Source organism: Apodemus sylvaticus, chromosome 11 (assembly GCF_947179515.1).
Source record: "Apodemus sylvaticus chromosome 11, mApoSyl1.1, whole genome shotgun sequence".
NCBI lineage: Eukaryota > Metazoa > Chordata > Mammalia > Rodentia > Muridae > Apodemus > Apodemus sylvaticus.
In genome coordinates this window covers 52,775,342-52,802,839 of record NC_067482.1, presented here as the reverse complement: position 1 = coordinate 52,802,839, position 27,498 = coordinate 52,775,342, and the positions used below count along the sequence as shown (strand labels likewise).

Sequence of the window (27,498 nt, the reverse complement as noted above, 5' to 3'; positions counted from 1 at the left end):
CCACAATTACTAATTACAATTATTTCAGTCACTATTATCATGGTTGTCATCCTGGCTTGTTTTTTTTTTTTTAAATCTCTGATGCATCAAAAGTAGAACAAAGACCTTAAAGAGGTTCTCATTCTGAGAATAAAGGGAAACCAAGAGAATTCATCCTAATGCTACTCCTGTGGACCGCTCACAAAGATAAAACACATGTAGTGAAGAAACCACGAGTGGGGTTTTTCATAACTATTGATCATGTGTCACCTCTGGAAACAACACTCCTAACACTGAAGGGTTCCTTCAAAACTTTCAAAGTTAAATGTGTTGCCTTTAAAAGTAAAAGAACAAATGAGATATTTGCTTTCATCTGGGAAGCAGGTCTATTTTTAAAAGGCTGTAACCAACACTGTAGCTTACCTAAAGAACTCTGAGCACAGACGCTTAAAATTAGTTGTATTTATAACAGAATTTTACTAGAAAAATAAAAGCCCACAAGATTAATTAAATAAGGTTATATACACGAGAACGATGGTCAGAGAGTCCACTTATGGGTAAAGCTTTATACACTAATTATGTTAGTCTTCCATTGTCATGGGAGTTGTTTAAGATAAATCAGTGCAAAGTCTTCAAGTCTAAAAGAACAAAATTGAATCTCTTGGTCCAAGCCACTTAGTAGCTATAATGCCTCTACATTTTTAAGTTCTTAGATTTCAATACCCTCTTCTATTCAATGTAATAAACAATGTCCATAATCTAATAACTGAGAAAACTGCTATCTGATAATCTTCAAAGATTAAATATTACCCATATTGAGTGTGTTAAGACTGGTGTCTGGCACAAAAATGAGCCACAATATGCTAACACTTTTTGTTATTAAATCTAGTACTGTTGTTCAACATCCATGAAATGAACAACTAGAACACTCAAGTTCCAGGAGCCTATTGCTCAGCAATAACACCTTCCAAAATGCACTGCCTGTATAACTAGTCTAGGTCTCACCCTGGTGTTAGGGGTCAGCGACTTGGACCAGGTCCAGCCAGGCAGTGCTTTGTCTCCCATAATCTCAACTGACAGATGGTATTCAGTTGACAGAAGGACTAGTCTAGTGGGTCTGAAATGGCCTGTCTCCTCTTCAAGCTGACTTAGATGATATGAGAGGAGGATGAAGCCCAGTAGAAACTGTTTTCTTAAATATCTCAAATGTATACTTTCCTGCTTAAAGGGAAGGGATGTGTAAGACTTGAATTGTTTGGGCTATATTTTACTGTGAGGAACAGAAGGTGCACTCAAAACTCTGCAGCTGTGGATTCCCAAGTGTTATCAGCTAGAAGTTTCTTTATGCTTTCCATGTTTCCTAAGCTCCTTTAACATTATGTAAGGCCTCCTCCGCACAGTGCTGGTGCTCAGAAGGTAATTAGGTAATATGGTATCCCTGTGTTCCAGAAAGAATGGTTTTGTGGGGGCATCAGCACACTGTAGCTTCTACTGTTTTCTATTGGTAAAACCAGTCTTTCTTTATTAAAGGGGAGGGAACAGAGAATGGACAGAGGAGGCGGGGAGGCATGGCTATCTGTACACATCAGTACACATCACAGGTGTCCGTATGGTCTCTGTATAATGGTGACTGCAGGATTGGGGAAGGGGGAGCGTTGGGTATTGGTTATACAAGACAGGGTTTCTCTGGGTAGCCCTGGGTGTAGACAAGTCTGGTCTAGAACTCACAGGTATGTCTCTGACCCCTGAGTGCTGGTATTAAAGGTATGTGCCAGCTTGCCAGATTTGTAGGATTTATTTTATATTTAAAGCACACACATGCTTTCCAAACTGGGATTTTCATTGTTTATCTGCTACCTTCCTAAACAAGTACTAAAAAGAGAGAATCTGTTCTTTTAAGTATTGTCAAAGAGAACATTTTACTTTTAGCTTCTTAGGTTTGATTTTTGATAGTGTAAAAGGAACTGACAAAAGACAGATGAGCAGAAAATACAAAACAAATTTAATTTCCATCATATGCACAGGGTTTCAGAGAAACCCTAGGAATTGGCTGGCGGGGGTGGGGCTTCTTTGCCATCTTAATAGAGGCTATGGGAGGGCAAAAATGTACTTCTAGAAGAACATAGGACTTAAAGGAATAAATGGAAGAGATGTTAGCTTCATGACAGTGCCTGTGCATCTTATCCAGGTGCTTATTGCCTACTGCGGCCAACTTTTCCACATCTGCTATGAGACTCACACCTCCATACTTTAGGGGAAAGGATGCATGAGAGTTGAATTATTTGGGGTATATTTTATGGAGAGGAACAAAAAGTGCACTTAAAACTCTGTCTGCAGCTGTGCTTTCCCAAGTGTTATCAGCTTGAAGTAGATCTTTATGCTTCCCGTGTTTCCAGAGTTCTTTTAACAGCAAAAGGAATCTCTCTCTCTCTCTCTCTCTCTCTCTCTCTCTCTCTCTCTCCCTCTCCCTCTCCCTCTCCCTCTCCCTCTCCGTCTCTCTTCTCTTTTTTCTCTCTTTCTCTCTCTCCCTCCCTCAATCTCCCTCTCTTTCCCCTCCCCCACCCCTCCCCCTTTTTCCTTCCTCCCTTGTCCTCCCCCTCCCCTCTCCCTCTCCCTCTCTCTCCACCCAGAATTTTGCATGTCTCTGTCTGGTTTCTGGGTCTGTACTTTGAACACTGATTCCACTCTACCTGTCTACCCCGCTTTCCAAGAACATAGCATAACACATTCCATGGCACAACACATTCTATGCTTTCTATAGTTTCTAAGCTGACTAAGTAGATGCTGGGGAAATTCTTAAAAGCCATTACACTATGGTGCTCAATGTCACTTAATCATGAACCAAAGCAAGTGTGAATCCACAGTTGTACAGCCTAACACACTCAATCCATATATATTCTTCTCTCCACCTTACCATTTGCAGAATCTTTTAGAAGGTGACCTAAAAAGCAGGTGGCATTTTAAGCACCATTTAAGCCATGGGGTGCGACCAGGGGAAACCTGGATTGGAAAGAACTTTAGTTCTTGATCTCTTGTAAGTGAAACTCTTACTCTTGCAAGTGTCCAGGTGCCTACCCATGAAAGCACACCCCTCCCTGACGCTGCTTGAAAATCTCGAAGAAGCTGATGCAAATGGGAGCTACCCTAAGTTCCAGCAGTATCACAAACTTGGGATAATTCAGGATGGAGGGAACAAGCATCTTGATATCTAAGGAGACTATTTTTTTGGTAGTGGAAGGTACACTGGCTTATAGAACTTTGAAAATCATGATTGTATAGGAAAAAAAAAACTGGAAATGGGAGCTCTACCTAATGTTGAAAGATACCTTTTCAAGTTCACTGTATTTTGCTCTCATCTCTGGTATTTTAAAAGAAGGTTAGAAGCAATGCTTTTTCTTTGTTGTATGAAAAGACAAGCTCTATAGCATGGGAAAGGCAGCGGTAGGTTCGACTTTTTTGCCCTGCAAATAGAAGGATATACTAAAGCTATATCTAACATCTGGAGAAAGAAGCAGAGAAACCCTCAGGGGGAAAAAAAACGGAACCTAACTTCAGTGCTGAATCTGGGTGCACATTCTTGACCACAGAAATAGTTCTGACCAAAAAGACTGCTATTAAACATTGCTATCAATTACTTATAGAAAAAAAACATACCTAATGTTTTCTCCAATAATCAAACTGAATTCGCACATTTGTATCTTCTAAGGCTAAGTAACAGTTTATAACACTATAGAGTTTCTGTTCCCCTCCCCCCCCCCAGTCAATTGGAGACAATACTAAGAATTTGCTACACAGACAAAACAGGAAATCAACGACACAACCACAAATATAAAAACTTCTTTTTCATACTTACAACCCACTGTCACTTGACAATACTTTAATAAAAGCCTTGTTCAAGGTGATAAACTCTTTAGCATTTCCAAGTAAGAGAAATAGCTTAAAAATGCCAATGTCAAAAGCCAGCAGGTATTAGTGTCAGTGCTTTTATGAAAAACGTATCTTGCCAATAGTACTGTCTGTCTGCCCATCACTGAGTAGTATATCTAAGGTTTTGTATGGTTCTACAGATGAAACCAGGGGTTTCAATCTTCATAAAAGTCTTTTTAATCCACTTTACTAAACAATGAGTACTGAAACAAACAGCTAAAATATAGTGCTGATTTCCAAAGAACATGGCTGTCTGAAACTCATTGACATCCCTGGATATTGGTTCTAGTGAGATAAGTAAACAGCTTTATTTACAGAGAGCCAAGCTATTTAGTTCAGAGATACACTCAATTCCCCTCCCACTCAAGTGTCCCAAAGCTAGAAAAGAGATTCATCCTACCTCGAGGTGTCCCAGAACTGGCACCTTACTTAAGACTTGAGCTAAAGTCAATGAACAGTTTCAGTGATAATCATTGGAAATCTCATTATTGCTAAAGTAACCAGTTATTGTTTTAAACAATTCTGGCCCAAGCAATATGGGAAATAATATACGAAATGGAGTTAGCATTTTACAGGTAAATCATAATTTTCAATGGTTTCTTCTTGTACAAGCATGGTCATTTGTTTTAATGCAACCTTTACTTGGGCTATTTTAATGAGATCCTTGTTCCCCCCTCAGATTTTTCATATATATAATTTTCATCAGTGGTAATTCCTTACAGTTACATTTGATATATTCTGCCTCTATAATGAAGAGATAATACATGTGTCCAGTCCATCCTGCAGACTGTAGGGCACATTCAAATTTACCATAGTTATTGACAAGTAATAGTTTCAAGTGATGCTCAAAATGCCAAATCCTTTCCCCAAATGTTTGCCTAAATTTGGCAAAATCTCCTTTTCTTTCCATCCTTAAGATTGTTGAGAATGTGTGAAAAATAATAAATATGAAACATCCTATAAATTGTTGTAAATAAGGCACAATGTCTCTCTCAATGTAATTAGTTGGACCTTTTTAATGTGACGTATAGGTTGGAAACCTGTGCAGATTGAATATTTTGGCAAATTAAAACTGTATAAATAGAAAAACAACCAACCATCAATCTTTGCCAATTTTAAAGTAGAAATCATTTTTATCAAGTTCCTTAAAATATTTTAAAACATTCTAATGAAATCTCAAAATCACATAATTTATGAGTTCATGTTTATATAACTAGATTTTATTTGTGAAGATTTTTTTTTAACCTTTGAAAACTTTGCTATCACACCAGCCTTGTTTTTGTGTTTTACAGTTAACAAATAGCCAATAAGAATCAGTTGAGTGCAGCATCTAACTTGTGTTCATTTACTTCTGCAATATATAGCTTACATACAAGATTTAAATAGCACAGAAGATGTTATTTCTTGGCTAGAGACCAATTAAGTAACCACTGATGGAAGCAGTTACTACCTGCCTAAAAGGAAGTCTGTGGTTTCCTTATTTAAATTGCTGAGTTTTAATGTCCATCAAAAGGCTGTTATCGCAATGAATTATTCAACCATTTCAGTCTACCACACTTTACTACTACATCCATGGATTTCAAGCTGAAAAAAAAAGGTAGTCAAAAGTCTCTACCCAAGAACTGGAATCTTTTTTTTGTTTGTTTGTTTTTTGTTTTTGTTTTTGGACATTTACAAAGTGTTATGTCTGCTGTTTAAAAGTATATGTTTAATGGGAAAGCGTTTATAAATACTGAGAAGGAAGACTGAGATTTTAAATTTACCAAAAGTAGTTAGGGAATCGCAGATCACTAAGGATGAAAGGTCACTGCCTTTGGAGATATCGGGTGTCATTTCCTCTGTTTGTCCCTTGGTGGAGTTCTTGAGTCACATTCTTCCTTTCCCTTGTACTTACTGCTTTATATTTCTCTCCAGGACTGGCTATCATGTTTATTGTATTTAACCTTTTCCTCGTATTCTTGTGAATAATAAAGCGTCTATTATAAATGAAAGACTCCCGACCCTAAAACCCTGCCGCTGGCACTTGCTTCTTAGCCTTACTGCAAACTTTGTTGTCCTTACTTTTTGCCAGTCTTCTTTTTAAAAGGCTTAAGTCACAAAAGTGACCCCAAACACTATTCCCGACCCCGCTCTGTCACCGACATTCTTTACTGAAAAAGTACTTGAATTGTTAAGTTTGGAGGGCGATGTTTGGCAAAGAAAAGCAATCCGGATTTTCACTGACATGTATTAGCATGGGCTATCTGGATTTTAATTAATTTCACTTTTATGTCTGCTTTACTTTATATGCAAGCTTATTACGGGGCATTTGCTTTTAAATAACGTACATCGCAAACGTTTCAGTCTTCCCTAAAACATTGTGCTTCCTCCAAACGATAACTGATCAAGGCAGTCTTTAGAACACTATTCCTTTTCGGTTTTGTCTGCCAGAGAAGCCTCGGCGGCTGCAGAAGCAACTGCAACCAGCGTCTTTTATTTCTTGCAGCCGGTTACACTTTTTGATCCCATTTCCTCCTGAACCTTGCCTCTCAGGTCGAGAAGATAAAAGCAGCCTCGGGTCTGAGAGACCGGGTGGGGTCTGTGGGTGGGAGCGAATCCGGATATCACATTCCCCTGGTGAGGTCTGCTACTGGGAGGATTAAGTCCCTGGGTTCCATTTAATGAAATTGCCGAGCACTTGTGACACTGGCTCTAAGACTGCGGAAATGGGGCGGGGGGCGGGGGAACTGCTGCTTGCCTTCATTCCCCCTGCGCACCGGCTGGAGGCTGGAGCGATGGTGTCAGCGCCCAGACAGGGGGCGGAAGAGGATTGGGAGCAGCGGCCGCCGCAAGGGCGCTAGGAGGGTGTCACCCCCCTTTACCCCCCTTTACCCTCTTCCCGCCCATTCCATTCTGGTCCACAGGAACCGCTCTGGGGGGCAAAGGAGCTGCCACTTCTTGGCTGCTCTGGCGGAAAGGTCGGAGCTGGCGACTGGTGGGGGAGGGAGCAGAACAAGGTTTCCCGGCCCAACAGCAGCCTGGCCGCGCTGCTATCCATGCAGCACACGTCGGACCCATTTCCCACGCTGGCTTGGCTCCGCGGCAGAGTCGGTGGGGATAAGTGGGGAGGGCAGGAGGAGGTTACCTCCCTCTCTCAGAGGAAACCACTCCAGTGTGAAGGACGCGCTGCACCCCTGTCCCCCAGTCATCGTGGAGGAAATATATGCAAACTCTAGGCAAGAGTAAACCACGCAGTCCTTCCCTCCATCCTTGCCAAGAGCGGCGGGAGAATGCTTGAAGAGGCAGAGGAGGGTTATTCAAGTTTATGGTCTGGCAAGGGATGAGGGAGTGCATAATGTCTTTCTGCCCACGCGATTGCCAGAAGTTTGCAAAATTCTAGTAAGGCGACGAGTGGAGGGAGTGCAAGGTGCACACAGCCACGCATCGGAATGCACGGCGCAAAGCCTCGCAGTGGAGGTGACGTCCCCCCCCCCCCTTCCCTTTCCAGTCTGGATCGGGAGAAAGCAGGCATTCAGATAAACCTCTATTCTTTCCAAATGTAAGGGGGACATCGAGTTACTGCCACTTCGTCGGCCGCGGAGGCGCTGCGGCGCCAGCCCCCTCCTTCAGACTGCGGCGGTGCACACTGAGCCTGCGCGCCAGGCTTTTCTCGCTGATGCTGCAGTTACAGAGCTGAGAGCTCTGGTGGCCGCAGCCGGAGGGTTACCGGGGAAGGCCGTTCTATCCGAGGAGAAGGAGGAGCCACCCCTCCCGGAAAGATGCTGCTTTATGGGACAGGGAAATATTCGTCAGCTCCTGGCACGTACTACTCACCGCTCCGTCCTCCGTGCTTCCACCCCCGCCCCTCCCGGGAGAGCTTAGAAACCACGGCCGCTCCCCCGCCCCCAAATACACTCCTTCTCGCTGCGCTCCTCCAAACAACCGCGCGCTTCCTTAGCTCCTAGACTTTATTGGTATTTGACTTATTTAAATCATTGTCTCCTCTGGTCTCACAGAGAGTAAAATTGATTCTGTGAGCATTGGATATGGCATGCAAATTTGTCTTTAAAGGGGCCCTTAAATTCCCAGCAACATTCTTCGAAATAGTAAGGACGCTACCCAAATACCACTTACAGCCTTCGTTCTTCTTAATCTGTGGGTAGAGAGTCTTTTCCTTCGATAGTGTGAAATAAATGAGAAGTGGGCTTCGGTTCGAAAAACACCACCAGCCCTGAAATCTGACTTGGCAGACTGCGGTGGTCATGACTGAGAACCGGGGAAGCCTCACGCCAGGGAATGGCAGGGAGAATCACGAGGCACAAAGTCAAAAGGAGAGAAAAGACGTTAAGCATACTCGGAACACAAAGTTGCCATTTAAGTTTATTTCCCTTATATCCAGATAGGTGACGCTACACTTTGCCAGTTACTAAAAGCTGCAGGCTCTGCTTAGAAAATAATATCCAGGCTTCTAGCATGTGTTTTATTCCCCAGGCGCGTGCACACACGGTCTATCCCCAGTGAGAGCGGATGACAGGAATTCCAAGCATTTAAACAAAGGCAGCCATTCTCCCCTCCCCAACCCAGACCTCCAAAGTCTATGCTCCAAAAAAGGATCCTCTCTGGCTCTCCCTGGAGTTTGATGCTCTCTCTCTTCACTACTGCAGCCCGTCATGGTTTTGCAGAACACAAGCTTGGCTTTCGGAACTCACGTCGTCCTCAGCCTACCAGTAGCAATTCATTAACCCAGATGCTAAATTGCGAAACGAAGACACGTTGCGGGTGGGAGTTGGGGGCGGGAGGGGCGCATCGTCTGAGGGTAGACGTGGGAGGAAGGTATACTAACACCCTCACTTCTGCTCTTACCCACACAGCAGGGTTTAGTGAAGGAGGAAATCTACCAGCCCTAGAGGGGAAAAACCATCATCCCCACCCCCACCCAAACTGCCTAAGGAGACTGGACTTTGACTTACAGGGGCTGAGATTGGGCAGTTCTCAGTCGGCCCCACGAACCGAAGCCTGGCTTCCCTGAGCTGCGCGGCTGGCTGGTCCTTCCTCCCGCCTCCTTTCCCTGGGCCCTCCTCCCCGGTTCTCTGCAACTGTGTAGTTTCGGATAACGCAGCCGCCGCTGCAGCGTCGGGGACAAGTCTGAGTCCGGAGCCCGCGGGCTTTCCGCAGCAACCACCACTTTATGCAAACTTGCTGGTTTCCGGCTAGGGGGTGGCGAGAGTAGGAGCTTCCCCGTGGAGATTCGGTGTCTCGGAACAGCCACAGCCGGAGAGGCGGCGGCGGGAGCGCGCGCACCAGACTCTGCTAGACGCGAAAGCGGACGAGACAACTGCGGAATTCACCCGCCGCGCCAGGGCACTTCCGAGACAACAGCCGACTGGCACTTTTTCTGCCTTTGGCAAACTAGATTTTTTTTTTTTAAGCTACTTGGCAGCTCTGTTTGACTCCACCTCCCCCTCCACCCCCGCCTCAGTGCCTTTGGCTTTTCTTTGGAAATCCGGACAGAATTGAGCATCTTTGTTAATTGCCGTTAGGAGTGCCCGGTCGAGAGCTTTCGCCGGGCCAATGTCGCGGGTGCACGGAGCCAGGCTTGCTCACCTTTGAACTGCAAAGGGATCAAGTTCAGCTCCAGTTCCCCCCGCATTGAGACTGGAAGAAGCTGAGAGACTGTGCTGGAGAGAGTGAGAGAGGGGGGAAAGGGGAAAGGAGAGGAGGGAGGAGAGAGAAGAGGAGGGAGGAGAGAAAGAGAAGGAGGGAGGGAGGGGAGGGATCGAGAGAGAGCGGGGAGAGCGAGAGAGGCTGCAATCTCCTCCCAGAATCGCGCACAGCGCTGCAGATCCCACTGCTCCAACACGCGGGCCGAATGCAGGTGAGGGAAGGCACGGACTCTGCGGCTGAGAATCCAAACTTGGGCACTGCGCGGTGCGCACGGTTCGGCTCTCGCCCCCGCGGGCGAATGGTTGCTGCGGTTTCAGGCTGCAGCTTCGTGACTAATGACCTTGCGCAGAGTTGTTAAGAAAAAAGAGAAACCCGAGCTCTCCGGGGTGAGAAGCGACCTACTCTGGGCGTCTCTGAAGATGGCTCGGGCAGCTCTTTGGCGCGCCGGGAGCACCCAGACGCGGACGGAGCTGTGACGCGAGGCTTCTTCGCTGCACCTTGCCCGAAGCGACCTGCCGTGGAATTTTTCATTCAAGATATGTTGAGTGGCTTCCCGGCTGCTTAAGAGGAGTTGAGACTGGCTTGTTGCTCGCCCCAGAGCCTGGAGCAGGAAGCGGCTCCTGTTTGTCTGGACCTCCGGAGTCTAAACAGAGCCTGGGTCTGGAGTGAGTAACTGGAACGTGAATTGGACTTAACTCGAGTAGCAGTAAGGACTAGCTCTGCTGTCTGACGGGGAAGGCTGCAGGTTTGCTCCAGTCCCGCTACCAGGCTCCGCCGCCCTCTTGCAGAAGCGGTTCCAGCCCCTTCCTAGGGCTTGGGAACTGGATCTCAGGATCTTCCCGCTGCGGGGATGACTTTGTGCAGGCACCGAGCCCGTGGCGCGCAGTGTCCCGTGAACTGTGAGTACTGCGAGTAAACGGTGGCCGGCGAGCGGGCGATTAGCACCCATTGCATGAATTATGAAACAATAACTTTCGGAAGAAGCAGGAGGAGAAAAAAAAGAAGCATCTATAGCTGCCCCCTCCCATCAGCAGACTCTACGCGCTACTCTGGCCCCCTCCCTCCCCTCCCTCTCGTTTCTTCCTTTCCCGGAGAGGAGGACCGAGGGGAGGGCAGGCGGCCAGCCCCGGAGGAGGGGGGTGCCGAGGGGGGTTGTGGTTAGAAGGAGCAGTAGCAGCAGCAGCAAGAGAAGATGCTGAGGATGCGGACCACGGGATGGGCGCGCGGCTGGTGCTTGGGCTGTTGTCTCCTTCTGCCGCTCTGCTTCAGCCTGGCCGCCGCCAAACAGCTGCTCCGGTATCGGCTGGCCGAGGAGGGCCCCGCCGACGTGCGGATCGGCAATGTGGCCTCGGACCTGGGCATCGTGACCGGCTCCGGCGAGGTGACTTTCAGCCTTGAGTCTGGTTCTGAGTATCTGAAGATTGACAACCTTACCGGCGAGCTGAGCACCAGCGAGCGGCGCATCGACCGAGAGAAACTGCCCCAATGTCAGATGATCTTCGACGAGAACGAATGTTTCCTGGACTTCGAGGTGTCGGTGATAGGGCCCTCGCAGAGCTGGGTGGACCTGTTTGAGGGTCGGGTCATCGTGCTGGACATCAACGATAACACGCCCACCTTCCCGTCGCCGGTGCTCACGCTCACGGTGGAGGAGAACCGGCCTGTAGGCACGCTCTACCTGCTGCCCACGGCCACCGATCGTGACTTTGGTCGCAATGGCATCGAGCGCTACGAGCTGCTCCAGGAGCCCGGGGGTGGCGGCAGCAGCGGCGAGGGAAGGCGCTTGGGGCCGGCGGACAGCGCCCCCTACCCAGGGGGCGGCGGGAACAGCGCGAGCGGCGGCGGCTCTGGAGGCTCCAAGCGGCGGCTGGACGCGCCTGAGGGTGGCGGCGGGACTAGTCCTAGTGGCCGAAGCAGTGTGTTTGAGCTGCAGGTGGCAGACACTCCAGACGGCGAGAAACAACCGCAGTTGATAGTGAAGGGGGCGCTGGACCGGGAGCAGAGAGATTCCTATGAGCTGACCCTCCGAGTGCGCGATGGGGGCGACCCACCTCGGTCCTCGCAGGCCATCTTGCGGGTGCTCATCACCGACGTAAATGACAACAGCCCCCGCTTCGAGAAGAGCGTGTATGAGGCTGACCTAGCTGAGAACAGCGCTCCGGGCACCCCCATCCTACAGTTGCGCGCCACCGATTTGGATGTAGGGGTCAATGGACAGATCGAGTATGTATTTGGGGCTGCCACGGAGTCGGTAAGACGGCTACTGCGCCTGGATGAAACCTCGGGCTGGCTCAGTGTCTTACACCGTATCGACCGCGAGGAAGTGAACCAGTTGAGATTCACAGTAATGGCTCGTGACCGCGGGCAACCCCCCAAGACCGATAAGGCCACCGTGGTCCTCAACATCAAAGATGAGAATGACAACGTTCCCTCCATCGAAATCCGGAAGATAGGGCGCATCCCACTTAAGGACGGGGTAGCCAACGTGGCCGAAGACGTCCTGGTGGACACCCCCATCGCCCTGGTTCAAGTGTCTGACAGAGACCAAGGCGAGAACGGGGTAGTCACCTGTACCGTAGTGGGAGATGTACCCTTCCAGCTTAAGCCAGCCAGCGACACAGAGGGCGATCAGAACAAGAAAAAGTACTTCCTGCACACATCGGCCCCACTAGACTATGAGACCACCCGGGAGTTCAACGTAGTCATAGTAGCTGTGGACTCTGGCAGTCCCAGCCTCTCCAGCAACAATTCCTTGGTGGTCAAGGTGGGAGACACTAATGACAACCCTCCTGTCTTTGGCCAGTCGGTGGTTGAGGTTTACTTTCCAGAGAACAACATTCCCGGGGAGAGGGTAGCCACGGTGCTGGCGACAGATGCTGACAGCGGGAAGAATGCAGAGATCGCCTACTCGCTGGACTCCTCAGTGATGGGGACTTTTGCCATCGATCCCGATTCTGGAGACATCCTGGTCAATACAGTACTGGACCGGGAGCAGACTGACAGGTATGAGTTTAAAGTTAATGCCAAAGACAAAGGCATCCCTGTGCTGCAAGGCAGCACCACGGTGATTGTGCAGGTGGCTGATAAAAATGACAATGACCCTAAGTTTATGCAGGATGTCTTTACCTTTTATGTGAAGGAAAACTTGCAACCCAACAGCCCTGTGGGGATGGTCACCGTGATGGATGCTGACAAGGGACGGAATGCACAGATGAGCCTGTACATAGAGGAGAACAGTAACATTTTTTCTATCGAAAATGACACAGGGACCATTTACTCCACAATGTCTTTTGACAGGGAACATCAGACTACATACACTTTCAGAGTGAAGGCTGTGGATGGGGGAGATCCTCCCAGGTCGGCCACAGCCACCGTCTCTCTCTTTGTGATGGATGAAAATGACAATGCTCCCACCGTTACCCTTCCCAGAAACATTTCCTACACGTTGCTGCCACCTTCAAGTAATGTCAGGACAGTAGTAGCTACAGTGCTAGCAACAGACAGTGATGACGGCATCAATGCGGACTTGAACTACAGCATTGTGGGAGGGAATCCTTTCAAACTGTTTGAGATTGATCCCACCAGTGGTGTGGTTTCCTTAGTGGGAAAACTCACCCAAAAGCATTATGGCTTGCACAGGCTGGTTGTGCAAGTGAATGACAGCGGCCAGCCTTCCCAGTCCACTACGACTTTGGTACATGTATTTGTCAATGAAAGTGTTTCCAATGCAACTGTGATTGACTCCCAGATAGTTCGAAGTTTGCATACCCCACTCACCCAGGATATAGCTGGTGATCCAAGCTATGAAATTAGCAAACAGAGGCTCAGTATCGTCATCGGGGTGGTTGCTGGCATTATGACAGTAATTCTAATCATTTTAATTGTCATGATGGCGAGATACTGTAGGTCCAAAAGTAAAAATGGCTACGAAGCTGGCAAAAAAGACCATGAAGACTTTTTTACACCCCAGCAGCACGACAAATCTAAAAAGCCTAAAAAGGACAAGAAAAACAAAAAATCTAAGCAGCCACTCTACAGCAGTATTGTCACTGTCGAAGCTTCTAAACCAAATGGACAGAGGTATGATAGTGTCAATGAGAAGCTGTCAGACAGCCCAAGCATGGGCCGATACCGATCTGTTAACGGTGGGCCTGGCAGTCCCGACCTGGCAAGGCATTACAAATCCAGTTCCCCATTGCCTACTGTCCAGCTTCACCCCCAGTCACCAACCGCAGGGAAAAAACATCAAGCTGTACAAGATCTACCACCAGCCAACACATTTGTGGGAGCAGGAGACAACATCTCAATCGGATCAGATCACTGCTCTGAGTACAGCTGTCAAACCAGTAACAAGTATGGCAAACAGGTAAGAGAGATCCCAGATGTGTTTACATATCTCAGAGTGGGCTGATCACTCAGAGACAGAACAGCTTCTATCAAGTTGTGTCTTTCCTTTATGAGGGTCCTTCTCCTTTGAAAACTCGGAGATTGACGTGCATTTATATGCCACTGATGTACCAGAGGCCTGATAGGACAGAGATGTGTTCCTGGTTTTGTTTGTTTGTTTGTTTGTTTGGGTTTTTTGGTTGGTTTTTTATTTTTGAAAACTAGAAGGTGGATTTACATGGTGTCTAAAGGAAAGGTAGTGTTTTATGCTTCTCCTGGCACTTGACAGCATTAATTCATATATATATATAATGTTTACAGAGTAAGTATGTATATCTTATTGGGAGAGTTCTATGTGAAATTTTTCTAGAGTTACAACTGGTGCCCATTCTAATTGGGCACTGAAAAGTTTTAACTATGTCATGAATCATGCCAGATTTTACAAGTCAGCAGACTCTGATTCATAGATATGCAGAGCAGGGGCAAAATTCTTGAAATCCTGCCGTAGTCATTTGATTGGATGAAAATAGTGGCTTGAAAGTCCTTAATGATAAGCAAGTGTTGTGCATAATTGCATTTTTAATATTTTGTATCTATAACAACATTTATTCATAATGATTTGGCTCCTATGTGGGTATGCAATCAGCACCTGAATTCTTCATATTCAATATTCCAAAGCTTGTAAACAAAATTAGGTTGTACTTAGTAGAATATATTTGTGTATGTTTGGGGAATTATTAGAAAAAAGAAAAATTATGTGTTACTTTTGTGTGTTATTTTGATATAGCTGTTTCCTGGCATAATGTGGGAAATAGCAATATTACATACATATCTATGTGTGTGTGCACATATCTATGTGTGTGTGCACATATGTGTGTGCACATATATGTGTGTGTGTGGACACATATGTGTGTGCACATATATGTGTGTGTGCACATGTGTGTGTGTGTGTGTGTGTGTGTGTGTGTGTGTGTGTGTGTATGCTTGAGGGGAACTGACTATATCAGATCTATTTTTATAGTTTGCTTGTGTGGTATGCATTATGAAGAAGTTTACTTTTTATGCCCACCAAAGTTTGCCACACAGCAAATCACAGCAAATAAAATCCTTTTGGAAAGTGCTGAGATGCTAGCCAGAACACTTCCAAAAAAAGTGCATCATGTGTTTTACTACAAAAACTGACCTTAGGAATTACAGTTACAACTTGTTAAATGTTGTAATATGGTGGTTTTCTGCCAGATATGTTTTGCATGTAGAATGTGTCATCTGAGGAGAATTGAGGTGAAGGCGAAAGTTGTTATATAGTCTCATTCAATATGTTATGGAGAATAAGTACTAATATTTCATAGTTTTCATCATCATTAAATATTAAAATATTTTCTATATGTAGCATTTTATTTTATAGTATTTATTTTGGACAAGAAGAAGCAGAAGTAATATACTTTTAAAAATACTCCATTAAAATACCCTATTAAAAGCAGTAAAAAAAAAATAGAGGTTTGACCTACTGTGTATGGAATAGCTTTTGAAAATGGATCTTTGGATGCAAGTAAGCTTGAATTATGTATTTATATGAAACCACTATTTGATATTGTGGAGAGTTTATTTCTGTTGTTTTTGCTTTACCTGAAGTTAAAAGCCTTGTGTTATGGACTGGTGTTTAATGTCTTCATCAATTTTGTAAATAAGAAAGACTATAATGAAACATACAGCATTTTTCCATGATATTTATATACAACATTATATTTCATATATTTATATTTACGTGAGGTCTTGGAAAATCCTTAGAAAACAATAACATAAGTGCAACATAGTGGAAGATGGCTTTATACAGACTATTTACATCCCCTTACCATGCTAGCAGTGGTTTTGCCCTATGACAGTGACATTTGCATTCTAAATTTCTTAATTGTGTGCTTTTGAATGGGTAGATAAAATGGCAAACTTACAGATACTGGATGCAAACTTGAGGTTTGTGCTTTCACTTAAGCAGTGTTTTACTCATTTGTTGGGGCAGCGCTATATTGTTGAATTTTAAAAACACTTAATGTCCAGACAACTGGCATGCCATTTGAAAAGCAAAGGGGTATGCTCATAAATTAGCTAATGTATGGTGCTTGCCTTTCAATTGAGCAAAGTCCATTTACCAAAAAAGAAAAGCCACACAGTCAGTGGAATGAATCACTCAGCTTGCCAAAGGTGACTTTGGAAAACTTGTGTGCCATTACGTATTCCAAAGATGTATAACGTTCTAACCACAAGCAAATAGCTGACCTACAATAAAATAAAGGCAAATGAAACACATTCCCCCTAATGTAATTAATGATAGTAATTGATAGCTTCATCTGCTCAATATTGCTCTCGGGGGACAAGAGATTCATTTCAAAGTTACATTCTGCAACATCTGACAGGAATACAGTCCACTTTGTCTAGATTTCTGTTTGTATCTTACACAGCTACTTTTCTATTTCTACTCTTAAAAAGATTTAGTGTTCATAGAATGAAGTCATGTTTGCTTTCATTAAACTTTGTTCATTAGCACACAGGATTTTGCTGTTTCCCTCTTTGAAAGATGAATTTATCTAAAACTTGGGACTTCTATTCATTCAATTTATTAGACTTGAGACTTGTACTTTTTAAATTTCTTAGGGATCCATTTAAGATGTGAAATTTCATTTGCTAGCACGCCTTTATTTTGTTTATAATTTCCGTGAACTATCTTATGATAATCCTTTATATACACTAATAAAATGGAAGTGACTTTTCTTTCAGTCTTTTCTGCATGAGAGTTGCGTTTCTCGTATGTGATATTAAGGGTTACATTGTAGTAAGCCAACATGTCCCCATAAATGAAAGTATATAAATAGAAATTATACACTCTTTCCCTTCTCCTTCGTTTTTTGGGTTGGTTTCACAGGCCCTAGAATCATTTCAAAGATCTATTAGTACTTTGACAAACTCTAGATGTGTGTTGGACAGTGGGTGAAATTGTTTCTCAAATTCACACATTGGAAAACTGAGGGGTGGAACCTAGCTTTTCATAGTTAAGTCCTTTGAAAACAAAAGCCTTTGCAGTCCACTACCTGATACTTTCTTGAGCACAGTGGAGCTCACCCACTGCACTTCTGACATGGTCTCTCTTGCATTTAGTTCTTCAGTTGCTTGGCAAACTTGGTGACTTGTAACCTTGTGATGTAAAGGAACAACCATGCATCTGATTTACTAAAAAAGAAAAAAGAGAAAGAAAATGCATTTCATTTATTTTTTTAAATTTGTATTGAATAATTTTAATAAAAATTCAAAAATTACAACAATTAAAGCAGGACAAATGTAGAGATTCAGTTCTCCGACTATTCTCAAATCCTACTGAGTTTATCAGTTGATGTGCATTTTAAAGATAATGACTTTATACTTAAAATGTTTTATAGCCTTTCTTCAATGAAACATAGGGTGATTTTTATAATTGGGGTTGAATAAACATTTATTTTAAAATTCATTTTGAGCTGATCACACTGTACTCAGGGAGAAAAATCTTGTTAACTCTACTGACAGTTTCCCTTCTGTAAGGTACTGCTGATTTAGTCCGAATTATGATCTCCTTAATTAATAAAATTTTGATCAGTGATCATTATACACTTAATTAAAATAATACAAGTGAACTTTATAAAAAGATGACTGTGATTTCAGAAGCAAATGGGTACCTTTCTGTTAGTATCAGAGTGCTCCATTTTACGAAAATTAACCATCAACCTGCTTGTGCATCAGCACATATATTTCAGCAGTAACAAATCTGCAAAGTGATGTAGGCTCTACACAGCATTCTGATCAATCCTCTAGGAGAACGCTTACTAGATGGTTCACCTGGCGATAACCAAGGACTATTTCATGAAGCCCAGTGAATACGCATATATTTCTTTTGCATTTGGCTCAGTATTCTGGACAGAAACCTCATAACTAATAGGAGAGGGACATCAACTCAGCAATATTACCTGAGGTTTTGCATGAGAAAGGCATATGGAAATCTTCATTCAGATATGTGTTCCACAGTTGATGCACAACTTTAAAGGGGAGTCCATATAGAACAGGTTGAATGATTTCCAATAAACAAATGAATCAATTAATGATTAGTTGATATGAGTGATTAAAGATACAAATCTATGAAATTTTCACAATTTCTAGGTGTCATGAGCTTTTCCCCTTTTTACACTCAAGCACACATTCTTATGTAGCGACTGTGGTCATTAGTGCTTTGTCTAGTGCTGATGTTCATACACTGAAGAGTTTATGATATTTGAATGTTGAACCTACACAAAGGAGAAATTAAAGCACACTACTCAACAGCTTATTGCTTATACCTAAAATCATGAGAGTTATCACAGTTTAAGTAGAAAAGGTAAAACCTTAGCAATTCTCTATTTACAGAAGAGGAAACTGAGAAGCTAGCATAAAACCGTAGTCAGATTATGTTTATAAAGTTGTTAGAGATATGACATAGACCAGAGTCCAAGTGTCCTCATTAAACCACTTTTAGAGGCAAAATATCCTTTGAATCTCAGTACGTTTCTTTGTGTAGAATGCAGCAGTGGCAAAAGTCTGTTTCGGTTTACTGATGTCTTTGCTAATATATTTGACTATAAAAATAGACCTTTTTACAACATAGTATAATTTTGCTCTCCGCTCTAAGGCTTGTGTAGAATTTAAAATTCCGAACATTGATTTTAGTAAAAATTCATAATTCTATATCTCATGAAAGGTAGCAATTGATGATGTACATGAAATAGAGTTAGTGTGGATTTGATTAGCATAGGCTCAGAAACAATTGACAGTACTTTAAATTAAGCCCAATAGTAAGGATGGCCATCTTCACTAGGAAGGCCTTTTATTTGAAAACAATGAAAATATTCTCAGTATTATACATGACCAGCTTTGTATATTCTTATTGAAGTAATTGTTTACTCTTTTTCACCAAAAAAAAACCCGATAACTGTTCTTTTGGCTTCTAGATTACTTGATGTGTCACCACTGATCCTAAACATACAATGACACACTGCTTTCCTTTTCCTTGCAGTTTGTTTACTAGCTAGTTTCACAGAAGAGTGAGACTTTTTTTTCACTTGAAAAAAAATAAGGTGTTGTGTTGTTGTTGTTGTTGTTGTTGTTGTTAATCAATGTCAATTTGCAAAGGCATCATATGTAAAGTGTAAAATTTACTAATTTCAATGGCTCTTAGTACTGGTTTTGTCATAGAATCAACTGGAACACCCTCATTGCAGGGGGCAGTGATAGGGGGAACCTTGTGCAGTAAGTGCAGTCAAACCTGGTTTACATTCAATCACAGAGAACCAACTTCCAGATTGTGGCATTGATTCCCATTCATTCATTTCCTGTGCCTCTATAGAAAGGATGAAAGCATTTGAGTGGATCTACAGTCAAGTTTCCTTTTAAAGTTTTAATTTATGTATTTACTTTTTTATTTTTTTAAAGCCTTTAAACTCTTGTCTGAAGCAGAGTCTGTGTCATGCGCGCTGCACGGGGCTTTATTTAGCACTAGTTAGTGGGAGAAATCACACACAAAAAAAGCTGAGCTGAAACCACTAAAACTAATCTTAATTATCACTTCTGGTGAATTAATGTTTTTAAGGGCAGAAGAAAGGTTTATTTTCAGGAACTTAGTGATGTTTGTATCAAGCTCTAATGCTGTGTACAAACAACAGAACCATTCCAGCTCCTCTGAACCCAACAAGTCAGTTTCCCCCCTTGAGCATATTTATTCTTCATAAATCTATAATTTGCAATTAAAAATTTTATCTATTTCCAGAACCTCTCTATCAGCATTGCAGTTGAGTGTAAGAGTTTAGGTAGATTTTCTACAACGTGTTTGGGTTTTTTTTGTTTTGTTTTGTATTTTTAATTTTAACCTACATAAATCTTTATTTTCCTTCTTTCAGATGCGTGTACATCCATACATTACGGTGTTTGGCTGAATTCCACTCTAATATGATGCTCCATTTTGCACCATACTCTGTGATCACCTTGCTCCTCCGACACCTGCTGGAGCCTGCCCTTGGCCGTGGGGTATCAGCCAATCACTGTTTGATCCCCTTGTTGTGCATTATGTTTTCAAGTGTTTTCTTCCCTATTTAAGGAAAATAAATAGTTCAAAAGCAAGTTAAGGTCCAAAGAGGCAGTATTAATACAGGCATGTATTGTTCACTGATGTCTACTCTTCTGCTCCCAAAGAGATAGTTAGCAACTGTTAACACTTGTTGGGAAAAGTATTAGGGAAAAAAAAAATCCCCAAAACATATTTCAATAATAATAATCTAAGACTTTGGCTTTGTGTAAACAAAGGGAAATCCAATTTCTTACCTTTTCATCTACAGTACACTAAATTCTCAAATAAAACATTAAACTGATCATTGCTTTTTCTGTGTCATGTGATCACAACTTCTTCCCGCTAGGCAGACAGTTCTTGCCAAATCTGTGTTACAATTCTGAAAGTTACTATGCAAGTTTGTGTTTTTACCCACTCACAAATATTAAAGACTTCAAGCACTTTAATAAAACATACTGGTCTGTGATTTTCTGTGTCTGTCACAGACACTGCAATGGGTTAAATTTTCCTTAATCTTGAAATAAACAAAGAACCTATGGAAGTTTCAAGAGGTGGTTGTTGTTGATGATAAATTCATTAAGAATTTTTAAAAATTTAGACTTACCAAAGTCACTGGAGACAAATTCAGAAGAAATATATACCTGCCAGTTTTGTAGACTACTTTTATAGGGAGGCTTTTATGTTTGATGTCAGGTAATAGAACCTTACAGTTGTAAAAATTAAGTTCCATTGGTTGAGACCTTTCAGTTGTAGGAGTGATGGTCTAGGTAAGTTGATGTACTGGCTGGTTTTGTGTGGCAACTTGACACAAGCTGGAGTTATCACAGAGAAAGGAGCTTCAGGTGAGAAAATGCCACCATGAGATCTAGCTGTAAGGCATTTTCTCAATTAGTGATCAAGGCGAGGGGGGCTCATTCTGGGTGATGCCATTTCTGGGCTGGTAGTCTTGGGTTCTATAAGAGAGCAGGCTGAGCAAGCCAGGGAAAGCAAGCCAGTAAGAAATATCCCTCCATGGCCTCTGCATCAGCTCCTGCATCATGACCTGCTTGAGTTCCAGTCCTGACTTCCTTTGGTGATGAACAGTGATGTGGGAAGTGTAAGTTGAATAAACCCTTTCCTCCCCAATTTGCTTCTCAGTCATATTTTGTGCAGGAATAGAAACCCTGACTAAGACAGTTAGCATTCTCTGAACAACCTTTCTACCCCTTCCCCACATGTTATGTTTGTGCATTTATTTGTTATATTGTACATTTATGTGTTGTATATGGTCTGATTCTTTTATAATTATTTGTTGCACTATCTGTCCCACCCACCCCATTACAATTTTCTCCAAGTTCCCAAGTAATGGATAAGAGTTCCACATCCCCCAGGTTTGGTTTGGTTTTATTCTACCTCATCTTGTGTATGTAAATAATTGTCAGTCTAATGGCTTTTTAACAAATAAGGAAGACTATTGCAATAGCACAGGAGTGTGAAGTGGTGGGAACTGCTGCAGCCCATACAAGTCCCTAATGTATACTTAAGGGTTTTTATACCATTAGCTGTTTATCTGATCTTGCAAAAGGGCCATTTTCTGAAGTATCATTGAGCTGGCAGTGAAATTCCTGAATAAAAAACTTAATTATCATTTGCCTCTCATTTTGTTTCGAAGTTAAGACCCAGGCTAAGAGTCTAGAGAGGAACCCAGAATCTGTTCTGCTTCTCTGAGATGCCCATTTCTTCATCTCCAAGAAGAAACTCACTTCAATAGACTTAAAATATAGATTTTGCAACAAACTGTACCAACTTACAAACAAGAAGTGATAGGAGTTACAAACAAAGTCCAAGGAGTTGGGGTGGGTAGACTGTAGAGTTTGTGCCCATGGGTGGCATTACTGAAAACTTCTACAAACAAGAACCCTCAATATTTGCAACTCAGCCTGTGGCATTTTCTTGAGGAATTGTTTGATATATCCAATTTCTACCATAAAATAGGAAGTTATGACATACTACTTGAGTAGCATATATATAAGATATATATTATTATATATTATATTTATAATATATAGTATAATATTATATAATATATAATATATATAATATTGATAGTTATTTGTACAGTTATTGTTTTACTTGTGTCTGTCTTCACATGAGACTCTTCTACTTTTGGTTCCTAGATAAAGGCTCTACATCTTAGCATGAGATCAATTAGGGGTAGTTGGAGAAACATGCTTTATTTGACACTGTTGAGTGGAAGTTTACAGCTACTTACTGATTTAATAAAACCAAAGCAAAACCAAAGCAAAAGCTCACCATCATGCTCCAGGATTTTAGGTTCCACTCATGCGAATGAGAAGAAGCAAGCACATCCTACGCGTTGCAGCCTTCGGTGACAGCAAACTTTCTGAAAACTTCATACCCAGTCCTTGCTATTTTTGCTGGTTTTGCTTGTTTAGTTTTCCACAGGAGTGTGTGCCCAGTGACTGAAGAGGTTCCTGGTCCCTAATACTATCAGTTTGGGGACACTTCTTCAGACTTCATTGTAATGACCAGAACTTAACTGTTAAAGGGTTGTCCATGCATTGAGGGAGATAAAGCCACCCCTGGCTTTGTATAACTTAGTATTTGGATATTTTATTTTAAAATAAAAAGGCAATAATTAATTCTGTTTTAGAAAATCCAAGGAGGAAGACGATTATACTGAATGGGTTCATTCATTTTAAAAAGTTATTTTTTAATACTAGTAATATTACTACCAGTTATTAGTACATGTAATATTTCTTTTAGTACATGTAATATTACTACCAGTTCAGGGTGTGGAGCATAAAATCCCTCCCGGCATGAACTTAATAAAATGTTTGTAAGACATAAAAAGATGGTCATTTTTATTTGCATTGTGCCTTTTAATTTTCAGATCAGGAGACAGTAAATACATCTATGCTTATTTGTTCTTCAGAACAAATTGGAAATAAAAAGCACCTTCATTATTTCTGTGATGAACGCTAATAAAGCAACCAGCAGCCTTTTCATGAATGGTGGAACTCAGCTTAAGAAGTTTACAAAATTGATGACAAAATATTCCCTCAGACTCAAAAATACTGAAAGCATCCAAGTGAAATTTGTGGTTTTGTTGTGTTTGGTTATTAATTTTGCTGAACTAGGTTTTCACTGGGTAAGCTCATAACTCACTGTGCACTCCAGCCATTTCTTGCCTCTGTCTCCTGGGGTCTTGGGATTAAGAGCCTATGTCACCATTATTGCCTGAAATTATGTTTTCAAATGAAGGGATTTTTGTAGACTTTAGAGTTATAATCTTCCCCCAAACAAACAGATCTCAAAAGTTCCAAAAACATGTGAAAGAAGTTTGCATAATTTATTTTGTGTGAAGGTATATGTCTGCAATCCTAACACTTTTCAAAAGACACTTTCATGATTGAAAAGTTTTTACTGAGTTATCACTTGAGGATATCAGTATTCATTGTCATGTTCATATGTAGTATTATATGCTATTAATGCAATATTTAAAATCAAACCTCCAAAAATTAATTTCAGCCTGACTTTATTTTTCAATGTATGTTAGAACATGGCCTCAAGACCCTTCCACATTCTTGATAAAGTGATTCCATAGCTTGTCTTTCAGTGAACAGCATTTAAGAAAATAAATCTATAATTTTGTATTAAACTTTTCTTTCATGTGTGATATTTCTAAAATGCTTTCTCTCTATTACCTCAAGCAAGAATGTGATATGGAGATAAAAAAAAAAAAGCACTTAAAAAATCGTGGCCATTTTTTTACACAGATAAGAATGGAAATTCACAGGTGGGAGGTGGTGGGACACGCCTTTAATCCCAGCACTTGGGAGGCAGAGGCAGGCAAATTTCTGAGTTGGAGGCCAGCCTGGTCTACAGAGTGAGTTTCAGGACAGCTGGAGCTACACAGCGAAACCCTGTCTCAGAAAAAAACAAACCAAAAAAAAAAAAAAAAAAGAAAGAAAGAAAGAAAGAAAGAAAGAAAGAAAGAAAGAAAGAAAGAAGGAAGGAAGGAAGGAAGGAAGGAAGGAAGGAAGGAAGGAAGGAAGGAAAGAAAGAAAGAAAGAAAGAAAGAAAGAAAGAAAGAAAGAAAGAAAGAAAGAAAGAAAGAAAGAAAGAAAGAAAGAAAGAAAGAAAGAAATTCGAAGCAGGGTTATGGTGCTGCCACATTTAATGCCAGTTCTCCAGAGAAGAATCTCTATGATTTGGAGGCCAGTCTGGTCATCACAGTGAGTTCCAAGACAGCCAGAGCTCCACAGAGAAATCTTGCCTCAAACCAAACCAAACAAACACCCCCCCCCCAAAAAAAAAAAAACCCAGACAAACAAAACCAAACAACCACGAATAAAACCAATGCAAACCTTCTACACCTTAGGTAGGGGATTCATTGTGCTCAGAGGTGCTACTACCCCTACCTAAATTTTCTCTACCATCACATTTTCCCAGTGCCAGGAAGCAGTCTTAACCTAAGGGAGACTCTCATAGGCCTTTGTGGAATAGAGTACTTAGGCTTTGTGTAGAGTTAGCTTTCAAATTCATCCATGCTGGCTCTGGGAATGATTATGATGGGAACATCTTTTTGTTGTTGTTGTTGTTGTTGTTGTTGTTGTTGTTGTTTGTTTATGCTTTTGTTTTGTTTTTTATTCACTTTACATCTAGGTCACAGGCCCCCTCCCTCCTCTCTTCCCAGTCCCACCCTTACAAAACATAAGACTGAGACCCAGGAGTGTTGTGGGAGAGTGAGAGGATAAAAGATAAAAAGTCAGAAGGGTTAAGGACACTACAAGAAGACCCACAGAATCAATAAACCATTGATCATGGGGTACACAGAGCCTGGACCACCAACCAGGGAATATGGAGGAGCTGGACCTAGACGCCCTACACATTTGTAGAAAATGTAGCTTGAACTTCATGTGGGTCCCCTAACAAGTTCATCAGTGGTTGTCTTGGTCTTTGTTCCCTGCCATTGGATCTCCTTCCCCCTACCTGATTGGACATCTGTAATTTAATAATGTAAGATACCCTTAGAGCTTGCTTGTGTGCCTCTCCTGTGAGATGAGAGTTCACTGCGATTCAGGACCCCTACTGTGTCAGTAGGCCACAGTCTGTCTTTTCCACTTGGCAGTGCAGTTTGTCACCCAAACTTCAGTAACAAGTGAACAATTCTGTTTTCTTTGCCTTCACTGTTGCTTCTATTGTAAAGCCCCAACCTATGAAGATGAACCAATGCTAATGTTTAAGGTGAGCACCGAAAGTTGTGGTTGCTTAACAGGTTTCATACACATTTGAGAGATGGGTTGGTTAAGGAGTTTTGTTGTTGTTGTTGTTGATGGTGGTGGTGGTGGTGGTGGTGTTTTGTCAACTTGACACAGTTTAGAGTCACATGGGAAGACAGAATCTTACACTGAGGAAACGCCTTTGTCAGATTAGCCAGTAGGCAAGCCTGAGGGGGCATTGTCTGGTTTGAGGGTGGCTTGATGGATGTTGGGTAGCAGTGGGTTGCTCAGTCCACCATGGGCAGGGGCGACACTAAGCTGCTAACTAGTGTTGGGTTGTATTGCAAAACAAGTTGGGTTGAGAGTTCTTCTTGGTGTATTTTTCCTTTGACCAGCAAGAAGTGTCCCTCAGAGTCTCTTTTGATGACTTTGGGTTGAAAGTCAATTTTATCTGATATTAGAATGGCTACTCTAGCTTGTTTCCTGAGACCATTTGCTTGTAAAATTGTCTTCCAGCTTTTTACTTTAAGGTAATGCTTGTCTTTGACACTGAGGTGTGTTTCCTGTATGCAGCAAAATGTAGGGTCCTGTTTACGTATCCAGCCAGTTAGTCTGTCTTTTTATTGGGGCATTGAGCCCATTGATATTAAGAGATATTAAAGAATAGTGATTATTAATTCCTGTCATTTTTGATGTTATTTTTTAAATTTGATTGGTTATCTTCTTTTAGGTTTGATGAAAGGAGGTTACTATCTTGCTTTTTCCAGGGTGAAGTTTCCCTCCTTGTATTGGTGTTTTCCTCCTATTATCCTTTGTAGAGCTGGTTTTGTGGAAAGATATTGGGTAAACTTGGTTTTGTCATAGAATATCTTAATTTCTCCATCTATGGTGATTGAGAAGCGCCTAAAGAAATTCTCAACATCATTAGTCATTAGGGAAATGCAAATCAAAACAACCCTGAGATTTCACCTCACACCAGTCAGAATGGCTAAGGTTAAAAACTCAGGAGACAGCAGGTGTTGGCGAGGATGTGGAGAAAGAGGAACACTCCTCCACTGCTGGTGGAGTTGTAAGATGGTACAACCACTTTGGAAATCTGTCTGACAGTTCCTCAGACAACTGGACATGACACTTCCGGAGGACCCTGCTATACCTCTCCTGGGCATATACCCAAAGGATTCCCCGGCATGCAATAAAGACACATGCTCCATTATGTTCATAGCAGCCTTATTTATAATAGCCAGAAGCTGGAAAGAACCCAGATGTCCCTCAATGGAGGAATGGATACAGAAAATGTGGTATATTTGCACAATGGAATACTACTCAGAAATTAAAAACAAGTAATTCATGAAATTTTTAGGCAAATGGTTGGATCTGGAAAATATCATCCTAAGTGAGGTAACCAAATCACAAAAGAATACACATGGAATGTAATCTCTGATAAGTGGATATTAATTAGCCCAAAAGCTCTGAATAACCAAGGCACAATTAGCATAACAAATGACTCCCATGAAAAAGTAAAGAGAGGGTCCTGATCCTGGAAAGGCTTGATCTAGCATTGGAGGGGAGTATCACGACAGAGAAAAAGGAGAGAGGTGATTGGAGAATGAGTGGAGAGAAGGTTTATGGGGCATATGGGGAGGGGGGACTGGGAAAGGGCAAACCATTTGGAATGTAAACAAAGAATATAGAAAATAAAAATATATAATTAAATTAAAAAAAAAGAAAAGAAAAGCAAGTTGGGGGTTTGGAGAGATGGCTCAGCTGACTGCTCTTCCAAAGGTCTCAAAATTCCAACAACCCTGTGGTGGCTCACATCCATCTGTAATAAGATCTGACGCCCTCTTCTGGTGTGTCAGAAGACAGGTACAATGTACTTAGATATCATAATAAATAAATCTTAAAAAAGAAAGAAAAAAAAAAAGAAAAAGCGAGTTGGTCTAGCCATGGAAAGTAAATCAGTAAATGTCATTACCCCAAGACCTCTGTTTCCTGGAGTTCATGCCGTGGTGGCTTCTCTTTATGCTGGACTGACTTGAAGCTCTGCGGTGAAATAAATCCTCTTCTCTGCCAAGTTGTTTTTCTGTCATGTTATTTAACCACAGCAATGGAAAGCAACCAAGGACAAGGGCCTCAGAGAACCATGCAAGCATATGGGTTGTCAGTATTTTTCTGGAACTCCTTATCTGTGGCAAAAAATAGATGTATGTACTCCCAAACACA

At 42.2% G+C, this 27,498-nt stretch overlaps 1 protein-coding gene across 5 annotated transcripts in view; it reads left to right on the top strand.

Moving 5' to 3' along the window:
* Nucleotides 1-8,840: 8,840 nt before the first annotated feature.
* Nucleotides 8,841-27,498, top strand: part of Pcdh7 (protocadherin 7) — a 417,106-nt gene continuing 398,448 nt past the window's right edge. For 4 of the 5 annotated variants that reach the window (XM_052198927.1, XM_052198926.1, XM_052198928.1 and 1 more), the window contains exon 1: nucleotides 8,841-13,915. In XM_052198927.1, coding sequence (XP_052054887.1) covers nucleotides 10,742-13,915 — 3,174 coding nt within the window. In that variant the 5' untranslated portion in view covers nucleotides 8,841-10,741. Of the gene's footprint in view, nucleotides 13,916-19,883; nucleotides 20,353-27,498 lie in introns of those variants that run through there. The other variant, XM_052198930.1, reaches the window with a different exon arrangement.